This window comes from Xenopus tropicalis, chromosome 2 (assembly GCF_000004195.4).
Source record: "Xenopus tropicalis strain Nigerian chromosome 2, UCB_Xtro_10.0, whole genome shotgun sequence".
Taxonomy (NCBI): Eukaryota; Metazoa; Chordata; class Amphibia; order Anura; family Pipidae; genus Xenopus; species Xenopus tropicalis.
In genome coordinates this window covers 84,739,173-84,759,655 of record NC_030678.2, presented here as the reverse complement: position 1 = coordinate 84,759,655, position 20,483 = coordinate 84,739,173, and the positions used below count along the sequence as shown (strand labels likewise).

At 38.1% G+C, this 20,483-nt stretch overlaps 1 protein-coding gene across 1 annotated transcript in view; it reads left to right on the top strand.

Annotated features, from left to right (window-relative positions):
- The window catches only part of rspo1 (R-spondin 1), a gene marked incomplete at its 5' end in the record, with an annotated part of 82,452 nt that extends 75,304 nt beyond the window's left edge, over positions 1 to 7,148 (top strand). Inside the window, 2 exon segments of the mRNA NM_001128028.1 lie at positions 52 to 237; positions 6,396 to 7,148. Of these exon segments, the coding sequence (NP_001121500.1) occupies positions 52 to 237; positions 6,396 to 6,553 (344 nt within the window). The 3' untranslated portion in view covers positions 6,554 to 7,148.
- Between the last annotated feature and the right edge of the window lie 13,335 nt (positions 7,149 to 20,483).

Here is a 20,483-nt window from a genome sequence, read left to right as displayed (position 1 = left end):
TGGCATTAACATTTTCTAATAAAATGAACTACTGATTTTCCTGTTTTACAGTACAATGTGAAATGAGTGAGTGGGGAGCCTGGAGCCCATGCTCTAGAACTGGGCAGTGTGGAAGAAAGAAAGGCACAGAAGAAAGAAGTCGAATAGTTGTAAAAGCACCTCTTGGGGACCTTGCTCTCTGTCCACCTACCACAGAGAGGAGGAAATGCACAATGCCCAAAATCCCATGTACAAATCGTAGGTGGTCTAAAATACCTTTTTACTAACTATTGTAAATTTATGAATGCAGGAAATTCAGGATTCACAGATTGTCCTTAAAGGTCAGACAATACAGAGAAAGTTCTAAACCTGTCGTCAGGCTTCACTAACAGTTAACATTTGGTTTATATCTATTCACAAGCCCAGTTGGAAATGTTACTGTTATGTTGAATTCTTTAAGCAAGGCTGAGGACTTCATGTGTTAGTGAGTGACATTTAGAAAACATGTTGGTAGGTCTCAGAGTCAAATTGCTTGTTTACTTATGGCAATCCTAATTCACTTATCTTCCTAGGGCTGTCAAACTCAACCAGATAAGGGGGCTGAAATCTAAAATAAAGGCTAAGTCGTGGGCCAAATTTTTTATTAAGATACTTAGTAGTAGAAGAATAGATCCCTCACAGTCACTGTGCAGTCAGGCAATTGGTGCTGCACGGTTAGGCACAGTCACCATGGGCCACATAATACAGCCAGGTGGGCCAGATTTGGACACATGTGTCCTAGATGTTTCAATATTTTCAGCATCAATTCCACTTGGTGAGAGTCTAAAAAAAGGCTCATTCCAAAAGGTACAAAACTCATTTACATTAGCAGTCATCACAGTACGAAGCAATGTGACTGGAAAATTATAATTTCTATATTAAACAAACAAGAAGTTTTAAATTAAATGATTAAAATTTCAAAGCTTGTACTGCAAGTCCTAGAGGGGTTACAGAACACAGTAGTGCATGGTGCTGCCTCCCCCATGCATAGAAGTTTCCAACAAATGCAGGGCGAGCCACAGACGTCTTGGCGGCTGAGCTTACAGAAACGGATTTCTGTTTACGATACCATACGGCTCCAGGAATTTTGCTGGAGCGAATTTGTAGTCTCTGGTTTAGTCTGATAAGGTATCATTTTTTAAAAAGGGCATTCATTAAGAGGGGCCAGCTTGCATTCTTCGAGTAGAAACTTGGCTGGCTTTTTGCATGATATCTTCAGAACAAAACCTTACGCTTAAGCTGCAAAACAACTGCAGGGTATAAACAGCAAAGTCATTTAAAAAGAAAACTTTCTCTGCACTACGCTGTGCTTGTTAACTCACAGCATTACTTACACTGAGATAACACATTTTTCTAATCAAAAATATATTTTATTTAAATGATAAATTGAAATACTGGGTAGTTTAGGTATGCTTAAAAACCAGAACAAACAAGAACTATGTATAATATACAGTATACAAAATGCATGCACAGTACAGTTGCATACTGGATTGTGATTTGTTTGAAATTGTTTGTGTAGAAAGTAGGAATAAGATAGGGTATGCTAAAGGGAAAATATGTCTATTTATAACCAAAGTATTCTTAAGTGTGTTAATAACAATACACATTATTAGGAATAAAGTAAGGGTCAGAAAAATCCTTTTTTCTGCACATAATTACTTAATCAGGTGAGTGGGAGCTGCCATATTGCTTATCTTGGTATTAGAGCTTTGCATCAATAAAAGATCACTTACTAGACTTAATCCAGTAACTAGTTTATAAGTGTTTAAATGTATAAATACATAGCTTGAGTATGCTTTTATTTTGTTTGGAACCATGATGTATTTATATCTCTCTGTGTGCATACATTGAGTACAGGTATAGGATCCATTATTCGGAAACCCATTATCCAGAAAGTTCCAAATTATGGAAAGGCCATCTCCCATAGACTCCATTTTAAACAAATAATATTTTATATTTAATATTTAATCCTTATTGGATGGAAAACAACCCTATTGGGTTTATTTAATGTTTAAATGATTTTGTAGTAAACTTAAAGCATGGAGATCCAAACTACGGAAAGATCCCTTATCCAGAAGACCCCAGGTCCCGAGCATTCTGGATAACAGATCCTATACCTGTATATGAATATGGCATAGTTAATAATGAATTACTGAAGTGGCATATGACAACTGTAAAGAAATACATGCGGCATTACAAACTTGATAGATTACTTCGTGTATCAAGGGTATAAAATAACAAGAACGCTGCTTGAGCTAAAAGAAAGAAGGAAAAAAACAGGTTATTTAATTAAGGCAACATTATTACTTTTTAACCCTTTAGCTATATACTTTTACTTTAGCTCGCAGATAGACATGCATTTAATTTGCTCGACAATGTGAAGGTTTGTAAAGAAATAAAGCTGTAGCTAGAACAAACTTTTGCCATGTTCCAGAATCCATTATAGAAAGTTATATATTGCACATGTATTCACATGCTAAAAAGGTATGGGGTCTGTTATCTTCAATCACTGCTCTCTGGGTTTTTTTTCTGGACAAGGGGATTTATCCATAATTTGGATCAATATACCTATAGGCTACAAAAAACATTTAAATAAAACATCAATAGGATTGTTTTGCCACCAATATGTATTTATACAGCTTAGACAAATACAAAGTGCTGTTTTATTAGTATAGATGAAAGGGAAATTAGAATTATTTGTTCAAAATGGACTGTAAGTAATAGCCTCTCATATTATCAGGTTTCTGGATGAGAGATCCCTTACCTGCACCATTCAGGCCTTATGGACATCTGCAGGGCAATACATTATTTATTACATACAGAATAAACAAAGAACCACACTCTACAGTACCAAATGTAAATATGTATAGGAAGCCTGTCAAAAAATCATTCCAAATCCTTTTCTGTCATGTTTTTTGAGCAAAAATGCAGGATGCCTATTTGGATGAATCCTAACTGTTTAGTCAAACTAAATCTGAACTCTTAAATTCATGTAACTTTAAAGCTCTGGACAACTGAATGTAACAATTTTTTGTTCACGCTTGGTGCAATTTTTTCTCTCAGATTTTTCTTCTCAGTTTTGAATATGCAACTTAGCATTGTGATTTGGTGTGGCAATAGCAGTGGTTCTGGGAATCAGATCATACCAGGTGGGACCTGAGGGTTAAAGGAACGCTGTCATGGGAAAAAAGTTTTTTTTTTAAAAAGATGGCTGCCTACACACCAATATTACAACTTAGAAAAAATACATTTGTTGGTTTAAGAATAAAAGTTTAAATGGTAGAGTGAGTTATTTGCTATGTAAACAATGTAATTTAGAAATGAAAAGTATACCATACAAATCGTGACAGTATCCCTTTAAGAAGTCAATGTCAAACATAACGCTTGCTGGTTTTTATATTACCTCACATATTGTTCTTTCAATGTCTCTTACAACAGAGCATCATCTTCTCCCTTACCTCTTTCTGTTGGATATCTATATTTTCTCCTTTGGCAAACTAATCAACTCATATGGTTTTTAATACCACCTCTAAGCTGGTGATACTCAGATCTATCACTCCTCTCCTAAACTCAACTCAGAGCTCTTAACTTGCGTCTCTTCTGCTATCTCTACTTTGATGTCTCAGCACTACTGTAAATTAAACCTCCCTAAGAAAGAGTTGGTTTTCTTTTCCTCATCCAACTCCGATAACATATTGGTGTTGGATGAGGATAACTAGTTACACTCCTCTAATGACCTGCTCCTCAACTCCTCACTCATTACCTCCTCACACGCTTGTATTAAAGACTTTACAAGGACTGCACCCCTTCTCTGGAATTATTTCCCATGGTCTGTCTGACTTTCTTCCAATCTTTCTGCCTTCAAAAAATCTCTTAAATCACATTTATTTAGAGATGTTTACCTTCATTTTGTTGAGCATGAATTCAGTGTGCTGCTAAAAGCAATAGCCTGTGTTATATTATATCTCTCACCTTGCTTAATTTTGATCTTGCCCTTCCCATCATTCTCATCTTGCCCATTCCCTTCTCCTTATAGCTTGTAATTTCTTTTAGGCAGGGCCCTCTTCACCTTTTGTTTAGGTTTTTGGTTACTTTGTTTGTAATTCTGCATGTCCAATGTATAAACCCATTTATTGTACAGCGCTGCAGAATATGCTGGCCCTTTATAAATCATATTATTATTATTCATATTATTATTATTATATTATTATTATTATTATTATTATATTACAACAACAACAACAACAATAATAATTACTCTAGAATAGTAAAGGTTTCAAGTACTGAACTAGTAGAGATTATTTTTACTAGAATACACAGATTCCAGAGTTTATATCCTTTGAGTACTTGAAGACTACTGAAGTTGTTTCACATTTCCCTGATTTTACATTTTCCCAGATTTTAGACTATTTTTTCCTAGTGCCATGAAAAACATAAAACCGGAATCTACTGTAGTATAAATTTTAATTTGAAGGGTAGCCATTTACCCTAAAAGATTAAAAGATTGAACTAGAGCCCTCTTAAAGGACTTATACCAATCTAAACATATTTTTACACATATACTATGCTTCTTCTGTGGTGAAAAGGAGTTTCAGAGCAGCCAATGCTATCTACCCCCTGGCATTTATTTAAGTAAAACACAGATGTAAGAACCCCTCACATGCACAACCACACAAACAGTGTTTAACTACCTAGCCGTGAATGTGTAATAATTATGATATCACCCCTTAAATGATTTTTAAAAATCGCTTATTGAAAAAGTCGTTTTGCTCATTAAATGTAAGAGAACAGCTCAAAGTAGCTTGCAGAATAGTGTACGTGGAAATCCTGTCTCTTTCAGAGCCCATTCCCTTTCTCATCACATCAGTTCTAGTAAGCACTGGTTATTATCCCTGAAAATAAACTTTAGAAAAAGATTACCCTTCTTAACTGTATGGTTATTTGGATTTTCTGAGATAAATGTGTATAAAGCATCACTGATGCGTAAACATCCACTTCCTGAAACCACTTCACACAGTGAGCTCATATAATCACAGATTGAACTATTTTTAAAGTAGAAAAGTTTGTTTTTGAAGGACACAAGATTGCAGTCAACAAATTAGAACTGCTTTCAGATAACCTATTGTTTCTCCTACTCCAATTTAACTGGAGAAGTCCCAAGCCGGACTTGGATTTTTTCTGTTTGCATTTTTGAAAAACAGATTTCAATGCAGGATTCTTCTAGAGAAGCTCTATTAACTCAGTAAAGATTAATTATATCTTAGTTGTGATCAAGTAAAAGGTACTATTTTATTATTATAGAAAGAAAGTCAATCTTTTCAAATATGTGAATTATTTTATTATAATGCTGTCCTAGCTCTAAGATTTCCTAGCTCTGTTTTTATTAATTCGTTCTTTGCTTCTTTAACTGCATTTACTTCAATGGGACATGAATAACTTGAATAGTTATGTGACTAGTTCCCTTAGGGGCCTGTGCATATTGCCATTTAAGGAACTAAGGTCTATATTTCCCGTAACACTGTGCTATGGGTAGGATATAATTTAGTGAGCAAGACGGGTCATTAAAAAGAAATAAATAAAAGAGTCAGAGAAATGTGACCTATACTGAGCATAAAAACATGAATTGAAGTGAAATCCCACACTACCTTAACATGTGAATCCACATGTTAAGACTAGAATGCAGAGTGCTTAAGGTAAAAAGGGATGTGTTAGATATAATAAACATAATATTAGACAAATGACTGTTGTATGAGGCTAAGAGAAGCCTTTTTTTTTTTTGCAAAAATTCAACTCATCCCAGTTTTCTAATTTTCATGGAACTAAAATCCTACAGTATTTCTCAGATAACTTCTGGCAACAGAGGACCACACTATGGGGCACATTTACTAATCCACGAATCCGAATCTGAATGGGAAAAATTCGGATTGGAAACAAACATTTTGCGACTTTTTCGTATTTTTTGCGATTTTTTCGTCGCCGTTACGACTTTTTCGTAGCTGTTACAATTTGCTTGTATATTGTCGCGACTTTTTCGTATTGAGTGCTCGTAAACGGCGGGCAAAACTTTCAGACTTTGCATGATTTTGGAAGCCTCCCATAGGACTCAATGGCACTCTGCAGCTCCAACCTGGCCCAAGGAAAGTCACGATACTGAAGCTTGAATCCGAAACTTTCGTACTCGGCACGACGGCTACGAAAAAGTCGCAACAATTCGTGCAAGTCGTAACGCTACGAAAAAGTTGCGAAAATTAGTAAATGTGCCCCTATAAGTTGAGTTATATCCCAAAATACATTGTAGAGAGCTTGTGCTTTTTGTCAAGACTTTTAATAATGTAGACATTTGTGGGAGTGTTAAATAGATTTTGTCTTCATTGCAGGTGAAAAGGTAAAGAAAAAAGAAAAAAAGGAAGAACAAGGAAAAAAGGAAAAAAACAAAAACAGAAAAAAGAACAATGAGGAGGGTGGAAACAAGAAAAGGAAGAGCCAACAGAAAGTGACTTCAATTCCCAGTACTCCTTCTCTTCCGGTGCAGTAGCTGCCATTATAAGGTGGCAACCAAGGCAAAAGATTATTGCTGCTATGTATCTAAAAAAGCTTTCTTGAACTGGAGCACCGCTAAAACTTAAGCACCTACACAATTGGCGAATACAAAACTACCAAGGTTAGCGGATGAGTTTGACTGCTCATGGTTTAAGTGTTTTTGCTGCAAGATTTCCAGTGAGAAGGCACTTTATGAACAATGCACAGAAATCTAAATATTTCAGTTGGATATGGACACCTTCTGTGGTGATACAATGAATATTTCAACTGACGTGGAACATATGGAGACTGCAGCCCGAATCAAAATTAGTTGATGAACCATGGGTTTCCGTATCGCCTAGAAATAGTCCCAGTGTCCCTATACTCCTCTTAAGTCTGTGTTTTAAGCTGTATGACTTAATCTATGGAGAATATATGTTAAACCATTGTGAAATAATGTTAAAAAGTAACCAAGGTAAAATGTCATCAAAAGTTTATTTCAATTTTAAAAATAATAATAATAATAATAATATTCTAACAGAGGTGTTAGAAGGATATGTATGACTGAATGCAGGCAGTGAAATTTAACTAAAATATGTTTTATTTTCGAACGGATTTTTAAGTGTTTTTATTGTTATGGAAAGAAGGAAATTAAATATTACAAAAAAATAAAGGGGTTGTGTGACATGAAACCTCAACAATAACATTTTGCAAATGCACTTAACATATGTTTGTATAATATGCGGTCATTGATTAGTAATACATGAATATTTTGATAAACTTATACTTCATAGAAAACGGTATAGCTTTTATGAAATATATGTTAGTGTTCACATCAGTATGTGTACAAATGTTTTATCAGAGCAGTTTAGAGGTAGGTACTCTATAAATTAATTTTTAGCATGATGCATTCTGAGACAAGTTGCCATTGGTCTTCATTTTTCATTTTATAGTTTTTGAATTACTTAGTATATTGTTAGATGCTATGTAGGACAGGGCCTGAAGAGAAAGACAAATGAAGAAAGTAAAGATTAGATAAGTAAAAGAAAAAATAACAATAAAATTATAGCTTCACATAACAATATGTTTTTTGGCCACTAAGGTTGGTTGCTTTAATTACAGACTGAAAAGAGGCAGAAGTAGAAGTGAAATCACTCAAAAACTATAACAAAATGAAGACCAGTTGAAATGTTGTTAGAAATAGGTCATTCTATAATATACTAAAAATTAACTGTGAACTGCCTTTCATGATACAAATTGGCTTATCTTCCCATGAGTTTAGCATAAAAAATTAAGCATTATGCCTCTGACATCAGGAGGGTGCTCCTGGTTCAGTCGGCCATATTGGGAGTCTAAGCATGTGAATAATGAGTGTCCCAGCTTGCTCATTTTGTGATGTAGGGCCAAGAGAGGAATCCTATGGGCATGTGTAGCATGGCAGCCTGAACCAGGAGCTCCCTTTAGGTCAGGGTCAGACTGGGGTGTGCAAGGCTCACTGTGGCTGCTACCCCAGGAACTCTACCCCTGTCTAGGGCCCCTGACACCCACCCGCCTACCCCTGCCAGTCCCCTCCCCCCTGAGCACCTTACACTTACTTTTTCTGCAACTAGGGGAGGGACAGCAGTAGAGGATTCACAGGGTAAGGCAGCAGGGGAGCAATGGGGACGGACAGGCAGGAACAAGCTTCGGGTTGGGGGGGGGGTCACCAGGTTTTTTCCCATTGTCCCTCCAGCCCAGTCTGACCCTGCTTTGGGTAGAGGTTGCATAGTGCTCGTTAAAAGCATGGCATGGCCAATATAGCATTGTTTTCCACAAGCAGAGTGGGCCCACACCTTGAATTAAATATTATGTTAAATAACTGAGTATCAAACAGTACTGTTGAAAGAGAGCAATATTTGGAAAAATGTTCTTATAAAGATAAAATACATCAATTTTACAGTACAATAAAAGCCAAAGGTTGTCCTGGTCTTTTCCAGGTCTTGTAATTTGTGTCTTGTAACAGTGCAAGAAGTATGATGATGTCCTTCAGCCAATGTTCCTTCTGTGTGCTTGCGCACGCACACATAAATTTTGAGGCCAGAGCAGACCTTTGCATACACAGATTTTTGTGTGAAAACAAAAAAATGTATTAATTCTGACCAGAGCACATGATTTTTAAAAATGCACACACAAGTTTAAAACATGTGCAAAATAATTTTTTTGTCCACACAGCCAAGAAGGAATTAGAAGAAACATTATCCACTGCTTTATTTTATTGCTCTATTCTGTGTAGTTTTTTTTGTCACTGAACAAAGCTATTGTTTCATCATATGCTAGGGCAACTGGTGGCATAAGATGCTGGGACCTTTGTGCCATGAAATGCTGTAGAAAAGTTTGGGGTCACTGTGTAATAAAATGCTGTGATCTTTTTTGTCAGGAAATGCTAGAGTCACTGGGGCTCAATTATCAAGACTAAGCAAATGTACAACTATGCCATGTGGTTATCCATGGCATCCAATTACATTTTTGTATTTATTGTTCTACCTGCAGCTCGATCAAAAAACCTAATCACTGATTTGTTGCTATGGGTTACCTCCCAGGTGTAAATTTGTCCACTGTCCATAAATTACCCCAAATGTGTCATGAAATGCTGGTCACTTTGATATTGCTCGGGTCACTGTCATGCTAAGGGCACTTTGTCACAATTTTTCCAGACCACTGTATCATGAAATGCTGGAATCACTGTGCCATGACATTCTGGACTGCCATGTAATGAAATGCTGGCAGGCATTGTGTCATGTATTTCTGGTACACTATGTCATGAAATTCTGGGGTCACTGTGCCAAACGGAGTTACGAGGGATCATTTACCATAGAGCAGTGCTGTCCAACTGGCGGCCCCCCACTTGTCTGGCTGCTTTGATGGCTTACCTTTGTGTAAGCTTTAAATGGTATCAGTACTGTGATTAACTGGCTCCCTGCATTGCTTACACCTCAGATTCAGGCTGTAAACCCCCTGTATTGTTTAAAAATGTAATCGTCTGTGTTGTTCACAACTTTTAATCCCTGCATTGTTCACCCCCTGCATTGTTCACACCTTAGGCTCAAGCTGTAATCACCCACATTGCTCACCTGTTCACACCTCAGACAGACTGTAGGAGCAGTAGAAACCTACAAATAAACCCTGCACACTATAAAAAGAACATATACTGAGGTAGTACTGCAATTAAAAAGTTTTTTAATATATAGTTATTGTGCAGACTGTAGGAGCAGTGCCAGCATGGTGTCAATGTATGCTGCCTGTGTGTGCATACTCTGCCTGCCCTATGCTGCCTGTGTGTGCCAGGGTAGGGAAGGCAGAGTATAGCACACGCAAGCAGCATAGGGCAGGCAGAGTATGGCACACATGCAACATAGGGCAGGCAAAGTATGGCACACACAGGCAGGGTAGGGAAGGCAGAGTATGGCAGGTTTATGCTGTACTAACACCATAAATATGGGTATGATCATGTGATAACACGGGTGTGGTTTCAAGTGGGTGTGGCTTAAAAGGGGGAATGGTCCAAACTGGCTTCCATTATCGGCCCTCCTCCATGTATGCCGGAAAAATTCCGTCCCTCTGTACCACAGAAGTTGGACAGCACTGCCTTAGAGAATGCAGTCCATTGTTATGCATTTGGACCACTGTATTCAGCTCTTCTTGCATTGCCGAAAGTCTCTGCACCATAGAGACCTGCCAGTTACTTCACAAACAAAACACTTAGGGGCACATTTACTAACCCACGAACGGGCCGAATGCGTCCGATTGCGTTTTTTTCGTAATGATCGGTAATTTTGCGATTTTTTCGTATTTTTTGCGATTTTTTCGGCGTCTTTACGATTTTTGTGTAAAAACGCGAGTTTTTCATAGCCATTACGAAAGTTGCGCAAAGTCGCGTTTTTTTCGTAGCGTTAAAACTTGCGCGAAACGTTGCGCCTTTTAAGTTTTAACGCTACGAAAAGGCGCGACTTTGCGCGCAAGTGTTAACGCTATGAAAAAATCGTGACTTTGCGCAACTTTCGTAATGGCTACGAAAAACTTGTGTTTTTTCGCAAAAATTGTAAAGACGCCGAAAAAATCGCAAAAAGTACGAAAAAGTCGCAAAATGTTCGTTTCCAATCGGAATTTTTCCAATTCGGATTCGAAATCGTGTCTTAGTAAATCAGCCCCTTATTGTCAGTGCTGTATCAGTGAGTGCCTAGAGGGGTACTCTCTCCAGCCCTTTAATATCCTTCTTAAGGACTGGAGCCCGAAACTGTACTGCATACTCAAAGTGAGGCCTTACCAGTTATCCACAAAAATCCCCAGATCCTTCTCAATTAAGGGGACAATTAACTTTGTCTCTAGTAATAACTGAGTAAATTTACATTTCAAATGGGAGAAAGTATGTATAAATGTTATCATGTGAGGATTTAAAATTGTGAGAGGTCTGTGATAGAAAGGGTGCGTGGCCTAGCCAATATTTCATCGCTATTCATTCACCAAATTGTGCATGTTGCTTTAAAAGTGTGTCTAACAAATTGCCATTTTGTGCTACACCACGTGAATACCACACCTTTTTTACACCACCATTGCCCATAGACAATGATAACAACCAAATGTTTGCTTCAAATAACAGAACAGAAAAATGCTAACTGCTGGTTGTGGTATAGGTTACTAGCACTGGAGCAACTTTGCTCGTGTTTATTACTTTACCCCTTAGAAGTAACACTTACATTGGGATTAGAAAATGGAGGTGTCAGAATGTGACAGCGAAAGATTTTGGAAAAAGTCTACAGAGTTATCCATATTTGCCATTCAAGTGAAATAGAAAATATATTATTTTGAAGATGTTAAGAAGATGAAGAAAGAACGAGCGAAAATTGAAAAGGAAGTTGAAAGAAATATGATCTGAGGTGAAAAAGCAAAGCATGGGTAGGGCAATGTGTAAGGAAGTGAAACCAAACACATATAAAGAATCGTATGCACAGGTCTGCTGATATATTGTGTAGTAATACAGATGCCAGAAACAAAATAAAGAATGTCAATGTCTAGCAGTAATCCAGTGAAGAAATAGCATACAAGATAAATGCCCAAGATACCAGCATATTATTTCTGTAAAGAATAATTATCAATTAAAAAAAACAATACAAGTCACCCACTGGAAAAGGCATATGGAGTAGATTTACAAAATGTCAAGCTGGGAAATTAAGGCAAACAGTAAAATGTTCCTCACAGTCAGGAAATATAAAAATAACTGACACATATACCAAAGCTATAAATACATATGTTTACTACTTTCTTCAAAGTGTTATTTCAACAGAATTTCTTTGGCACTGTGCTATGGTGCTGAAACACCACCAAATTGTTATCACCGGAAAATTAACAAGCACCAAGAACCAGGAGTAAGTGAAGAAAACAAAATAAACATAGCCATTGATACAGTCTTTATTTGTGGCTTGGTCTTTAGACTATGCATAGGCGGATTTTCCATAAGGCTAGGGGAGGCTAAGCCTCCCCAAACCTGCTTGGCACATTAAAAAAACAAAAAAAAAATCCTTACTCCGTTTCTGCACTGTGCTGGAAATTTGTTCCTTGCAAGCCCGTTTTGCTGTGCTCCGATTGGATCTTTCTTCTTGTGGATTCTCCAATCAGAGCACAGCTTTCTTGACAGACAGTAAAATTGACCAATCAGAGCACAGATGCACACAGGGATTGGGAGATTTTGCAAACTGGAAACAGAAATGAAGACTGAAAAGAAGAATCTGCAGCTGTAACTTTACCTAAGAACCAACTCTCAACTTTTGCTGCAGTTTTCATCCCACAGGTACTATACACAGGCACTATACCAAGGCACTATACACAGACACTATACCAAGGCACTATACACAGGTACTATACAGTTCTAAAGAATCACTAGCTGACATTAAATTTTTTTTTCCTGACCTGACATCTATAATAATTTATAATCTATCCCGTACCCTAACAGATGGAGGGTAAGTTAACTCTTTCTCTCTGAAAAAGCTCATTGTGTGTTTATATATTTGTTGTTGTTTTTTGCACTTACTATTTTTTTTTTGTCATTGTTTTGTTCATTTCTAGTTAGTTACAGTGGAGCCAATGTTGTGTATCAGTGCCAGTGTTATTCAGGCCCTGGCACTATATCTGCCATCAGTACCCACTGCTTCTCACTGTATATAATGTGCTGGTTTTGTAAATAAGGACTGCGTCTCACTGTATATAATGCGGAGTCAGTACCCACTGCCTTTCTTGCTATAAAACTAACATAAACACATCTAAAGGGGTGGTTCACTTTTAAGTTAACCTTTAGTATGTTATAAAATGGCCTATTCCTAGCAACTTTGCAATTGGTCTTCCTAATTAATTTTTTTGAATAATTTGCCTCTCTTCTGCCTCTATACAGATTTCAAATGGGGGCCAAAAAATATTGCTCTGTGAGGCTACAATATTATTATTATTATAATTTTGTATTACTTATTTTTCCAAGTAGGCCCCTTAACTATTCATATTCCCATCTCTTGTTTAAGCCACTACCTGGTTGTTAGGGTAAATAAGACCCTAGCAACCAGATAGCTGCTGAAATACCAAATGGAGAGCTGCTGAACAAAAAGCTAAATAACTGAAAAACCATTAAAAAAAAAAGTGAATTTGAATGCGAACTACCCCTTTAAGCTAACTGATCACAAACACAAATGTTTGCAGATCCCCTAACAGAAGTGCATGTATGAATACTTTTACATCCTAAACATTTTAGGGTAAAAAAAAGCACCCCCCCCCCCGCACTTTTGTACAGTATCCCTGGGAGTCAGTAGGAACAGCAAGAGGTGTTGGGTGGTTAACTTTTTATGCCAGCAGTGAATCCACTAAGTGTCACATTAGCTGTAGGTCAGTCTGTGTATGGGCCATCTTTAGCCTCCCCAAACAAAAAAGTCACCCTCCGCCTATGAGACTATGCCTTTATATACCTTAAACAAGCATATAAAACAACCTACTCATACTCTCTAACCAGGATACCTGCCCATGAGCAGTCAGCTGCTAAGGATGTTTTCAACATTTATTATCTACAGTCTTTTATGCTTTTCATACTTTACACCAAATCCTCACCCCTTTCAAACATCATTATTGAAATTAAATTTTAATCACAGGAGTCTATTTGTTAACAAATGTTAACAGAATACTTATAACAAGATTTTCTCAAACAAATAAAGACATATGCTACATGTTCAGCTACAATTGAGATGGAAAAGAGATACACTTCTAGTATGTACACTTCTAGTATATTTACCATACTAATAATTCCTTAATTCAAATTGGTCTAAAGACCCAAGGAAAAGCAGAAAAACTTCACATAGACCATTTTCTGTATCTACCGTATTTTTCGGACCATAAGACGCACCGGACCATAAGACGCACCAGTTTTTAGAGAAGGGAAATGAAGAAAAAAAGATTCTGAAACAAATAGTGTCCTAAAATATTTTATGTGCATTAAAACTCAACCTGTACCAGCAGCACCCAACATATTGCCCCCCACCTGTACCAGCAGCACCCAACATATTGCCCCCATCTGTACCAGCATATAGCCTACAGATATACCGGCTATATACCTATATCTGTAGGCTATATTCGGACCATAAGACGCAGGGACTTTTTCCCCCCACTTCTGGGGGAAAAAAAGTGCGTCTTATGGTCCGAATATAGCCTACAGATATACTTTAAAAAAATGTTTTTACTTGCCCGTGTGGTCTCCGTGCAGGGCCCTCCTCTATTTACCGGCGCTTAGCTGTGGCGCTGTGCGCATGCACAATGACGCGCATGCCCATACGCATGCGCGTCATTGTGCATGCGCACAGCGCCAGAGCTAAGCGCCGGTAAATAGAGGAGGGCCCTGGAGGGAGGGAGTTATAATACCAATAGTCTTGTATTTCACTTGTCAAAAGCAATCTAACCCTTTCTTGAGTCACCAGCAAAACCACTTCTAAAAGAAAAAGGAAGTTCCCACTATTAAAAATCATGTGTGTATCTTTATCTTTGGAGAATACCAAAGGTGCACCTTCATCTCCCAGTCTTAACAGATTAAGTTCATCAGATCTGCTGATAAATAAGGAACCTGCAAATGTGTTGTATGGTCTCTTAAAAATGTTAACATATTGATCAGAACATAATATTATACTGACACAACAACTACTTTAAAATATGAATGTACATTAAAGGTGAAGGAAAGGTAAAAACTAAGTAAGCTTTATCAGAAAGGTTTATGTAAATACAGCCATAAGTATCACAGAAACGCTGTCAAAAGAAACAGGATTTTTTGCCTCTTTGTTTTCCTGTGCCACAGACATGCAGCTCTCTCCCCTCTCCTGCTCCCCCCTCCCTCAAGAATGCTAAGAACTCACTCCCCCCCTAAGGAATGTGGATCTGGGCCAATCAGCAGGAAGCTTCCGCATAGTCTTACATACTGAGCATGTACACCGGTTTTGGTCTTGGTGCAGGAGCATGGCATTGTGGGAATTTTCTTTACAGAGCTCAGCATTTTTTTTCCTATGAAGCTTTTGATCATCGGAACAGGAGAAATATGGGGAGACTTAAGGGCACTATTGAGAGAACTAAAGGTACTGTATGCTTGCAGCTTGAGATTAACACTTTAATAGCCTTTCCTTCTCCTTTAAACGTTACCTATAGGTTATGTTGATCGTTTTTAAGTGATTGGGCTGCTTTTGTAAGTAATTGTTACTTGAAGTTCCTAAACCTGACTGTTTTCAAATCTGACTGTCCGTTTTCAACCTGTCAGTTACAGCTTCTAATGCTAATAGACTCCTGCTGCTCAAAAATGGCAGCCCCCTCAAAGAGGAATTTGGAGGATCAGATAAAGCAATGTAATAGCATCAGGAAAAACTTTTGTGCAAAGACAATGTTGTGATATATTTAAAACAGTTTAATTTCAGGTGTCTTTAAGCTCACCATTTCCAATGAAATCAAACCTTTCTTCTGAACTTGAACTTTAATTAACAAGATGTAAAAATGCACTTTTTGTGTACTTGAGACCACAGCAATTCAGAACCGTGTGAGGTTATACCAGTGTTATATATAGGTAAATGTTTCAGTAACATTGTTATAACTATATTATCAACAAGCTGTTTTAAAAATGTGAATTATTTGATTAAAATGGAGTCTATGGGGTTGGCCTTTTTTATGTAATTTGGAACTTTCTGGATAATTGGACTTGAACTTGACACACAGGAAATGTAAAAGTGTCTAGCAGATGCAACACTCTTTAACTTGTTCTAAATTTGCAGCAAGAGATAATCCTTTTCCAAGCATGCGATTAACTGTAATATACACCTAACAAAAACTGTTGCCCTTCATTTTTTAAAAAAGTTAAATCCATAAGGGCAATAGTACCTGCAACTCCTGATGATTGCTTTAAAATATAAAATATATTATTTTATATATATTATATTTCATAGAAATATCAATATGACTTTGTTATTTAGACAACAAAACACCCAGAACCACTGTGTGCCATTGCCCTAAAATGGCAGGCATACCACTAATTCCTTTTGCTACTTTCTGATGGTATAGCCTATAAATGGCACTACTGTTTGCATTTTCAAATATGCACTGGAAGTAAACTTATTCATTTACTAACAGAAACAGTTATACAGTGTTGCCATCTGCTGGAAGTTTTTGCAGATCTAATCACACTGCTAGTTATAATGTGGCTAAAGACTTAGGACTAATTTAAATCCTGCAAAAAGTGGTAGGAGTTGGCCAAATCCTTTTTTGCAACAATATATTTCATATGGGCTATTTATTACAAAATAATATTATAAATCATTTAAATGTTGCTTTGCAATTTATCTAGATTTAATATGCAAAAAAATACAACTTTCTCAAATCCATTAATTGTGTGCTAAAATTTCTCATGATTGTTTACTAAAATACGGCAATGTTTGTAAACCACTTGCACATAAAGGGACATAACTGGGAGTTGCCCAACAATTTGGCAGCCCTCACATAATTATACCTTTAGGGGCACATTTACAAAAGCACGAACGCTCGAGCATTCATGCGAACGCTCTGAGCGAATTTTTGCCGATTTTTTTGGGCGTCCGCACGACTTTTTCGTACGCCGCACGACTTTTTCAGACGTTTGCACGAAAAAATCGGAAAGGTTTTACTGCTGTTTAGAATTGTTCGGTACGAAAATTTTGTGACTTTCGGATCGCCAATACGATATTATCGTGATTAATACGATTTTTTCGTAAGCATTTTCGTGATATTTGAGATCTTACGAAATTTTCATTTCCAATACGATTTTTTCCCATTCGTGATTCGGATTCGTGGATTAGTAAATGTGCCCCTTAGTCTCCCTTTAATAGTACAATGTAATATTTCTCTAACACACTGGTATATTAGGACCCAGGATAGAGGCAGTCCTATACTTATAGCAATCACAGTTCCCCTTTGATTACTCAGAATCTTACATTCCCCTTTGATTACCCAGAATCTTACATTCAATGTCAGACTGCCAGAATATCTGTATTTTACCTGATGGCCAATGGCCTAAGTGGGACTTTTCTGGAGCACAAAGCATTAACTCTTTTCTACCTTTTCCTGGCTCTGCTTGTGTTTTTATTTTTTACTAAGGTATAAAAGAGTTAATAAAGAACTCTGTGATGGGGTCAATGAAAAGATTTTTTTGCCACAGACAAGGAGGAGAATCCAGGGATGCTGTTAATTATATAAGGCTGCCAGGATGAGCTTCTCAGGTACAGTGTAAATGGGAAAGAAAGCACTAATATATAAAGATAGCACAGGGATAAACAGATTCAGCCTGCACACTGTCTGTGCTATCCTCTGCAGTCAGTCTGTATTCACTGCATTGCTCTGAGTTCTTAAACTGCATGTACAAGCAGTAATGCAGTAAGCAGAGCACAGTGCAACAAACAGAACACACAGGAGATCACAACACAGGAGATAGTTCTGAATGTGTCTATTTGTAAGCTGCCAAATGTTTACTTGAACTGGTACCCAGCAGGCAATTTGTTTTTTTTTAAAAAAACACTTTCTACTTGGATCTATATATATATTTATATATATAAATCGTATTTCCTTTAGTCTTAGGAGGAAATAACAACATGTTAGGCACCTGTTATCCAGAATGCTTGTGACCTGGGGTTTTCCGGATAAGCAGTCTTTCTATTATTTGGATATCCATACCTCAAATCTACTAAAAAGCATTTAAATATTAAATAAACTTAATAGGATAAATTATATATTAGTTAGGATCAAGTACAAAGTACTGTTTTATTATTACTGAGAAAATTATTTAATTAATATGGTGCCTATGGGAGATGGCCTTCCTATAATTTGTAGCTTTCTGGATAACAGTTTTTTGGTCTATAACAGGCATAGACCTGTTCTGCAGGGATCACAAAAACATATTTGCAAATGTTTTGACACCCTTCCACTTGTCCAGTGATAAACACTGTTTTTGCAGTCCCTGGTCCTAATTACCTAATTAGGCCAGTTTCATAATATTTCTGACACCTTAAAGTTTGGGCTGTTACTCAACAACCATTGACTCTATTTGGAGATGTCATCAAAATTGCCAACTTTAGAAAAGCTTTGCGGCTTGGTACTTTGGAGTAGAAAGATACCCATTTTAGATTAGGGGGAATGTGTACTTTCCAAAAATATATGACTTTCTGGGGTGAGCTTACTTTTTACTAGCGTTATACCACCCAAAATGATGTAAATGTGTTGATTTTGAAGAAGCTGAAATGACAGAAATGATAGATTATGTGGGGGTATGTTCACATTCGGGCCCCTACATGCCACATACTTAGGTAAACATATACATATTGGGCATCAAACTGTTAAGTGGACCCCTGGCGTTCATATTTAGGGTGTTTTATTTGGTTACTTTATGACCTGTAGGAGATAAGATACTATAGACTGGAAGATTTGAAGCGATTTTTTTAAACATTTCACAAATTTTGCTAAAAACAATAAACCTTCTGTTAGTTGAATTTTTGGCCTTGAAATCTAAAGTATGCAGCTTTCTGAAGCAGTGCTTTGGAAATTTGGTAGTGTACTGCTGGGAGTTTTTGACCTATACAAGTGAGAAATCTCCATAAAACTATATATATTTGGTATTTGCGCGTTCAGGAGACATGGGACTTTCCAAATCAGTTGTATTTTTGTGCATTAAATAATTTTTGTTTAAGGTATGTGTGTTTATATTATGGAAAATATGATTTTTTTTAATTTTGTAGACATTTAGAAGCCTATATCTTGTTACAGAATTGTAATTACACCAAAATTCTACCAAATTTTGAAAGCTTAGTTTGTCCTGAAAAAAACTATATATTGTTTTCCTGGGTAAACTAAAAGTCCCCCCCCGAGGAAAGGCCCCTAAAGTGAAACAGTGCAACAGTGCAGTGTCTGGCAGTAGAATTTTTACTTTGACCAAAACGGCTGGCAGTGAAAGGGTTAAGAGAGGCCTAGCATAGTATCCAATGCTATTGTGAAACTAAAATCTACAGTTAGTATTGAAGTTGGTATATATGGTTTATGCAGTGCTGTCCAACTTCTGTGGCACCGAGGGACGGAATTTTCCGGCCTCCGTGGTGGAGGGCCGATAATGCAAGCTAGTTTTGACCACTCCCCTTTTTAAAACCACACCCACTTGAAACCACACCCATGTTATCGCATGACCATAGCCATATTAATGGTGGTAGTACAGAAAAAACCTGCCATACTCTGCCTTCCCTACCCTGCCTGTGTGCCATACTCTGCCTTCCCTACCCTGCCTGTGTGTGCCATACTCTGCCTTCCCTACCCTGCCTGTGTGTGCCATACTCTGCCTTCCCTACCCTGCATGTGTGTATGGCACACACAGGCAGCATAGGGCAGGCAGAGTATGGCACACACAGGCAGCATAGGGCAGGCAGAATATGGCACACACAGGCAGCCTACAGTGACACAATGCTGGCACTGCTCCTACGGTCTGCACAATAACTATATATTAAAAAACTTTTTAATTGCAGTACCACCTGTAAGGGTACCTGGTGGTCTAGTGGGGCGGCGGGGACGCCCGCCGCCTCCTCCGTTGCGGGGATGCCCGCCGGTTCTCCCTAGGCGCGGGCGCGCGCGACGTGCGGCCCTTTAAGGCTTCTGCCTTGTGCGCATGCGCGCTCGCGTCCGGCACCTCTACGCATGCGCGTCTACGCTCAGCGCGCGCATATGACGTCACGAAGGCGCCAAATTCAAATATTTAAGGTGCTTCTAGCTTGAAATCATTGCCCAACGTAGGTTATGCTTCCTGTAAGTTCCTGGGTGTGTTTCTCTGGTGTTCCTGCTGTGTTTTGACCTTAGCCTGTACCCGACCTTCTCTTGTTTGCTGCCTGTATTGACCTTGCCTGTTCCTGATTATTCTTGCCTGCTGCCTGGACCGACCATTGCCTGACCGACTATTCTACTGGATCCTGACTTTGTACTGCATTGCCCAATTGTTGCTGACCCCGGCCCGTCCTGACTACGCTTGTGTTCCCCCACCTTCCTGTCATACAATTGGTTCCCGTGCCTGCTCAGAACTCTCTCCTCGGGTCTCTCACAACAAGTCCTGGCGGCATCCGAGTAGCGAAGGGCTCCTCCCGACGTGAAAGGCGGCGGTTATAGGCAGAAGCGTGAGCCGAGACCGGGTCCTTGGAGTCTGTTCTGGGTTCTGGGATACTGATCGTGACACCACCTCAGTATATGTTCTTTTTATAGTGTGCAGGGTTTAGTTTTGGGTTTCTACTGCTCCTACAGTCAGTCTGAGGTGTGAACAGGGGAACAATGTGGGTGATTACAGCCTGAGCCTGAGGTGTGAACAATGCAGGGGATGAACAATGAAGGGATTAAAAGGTGTGAACAACACAGGG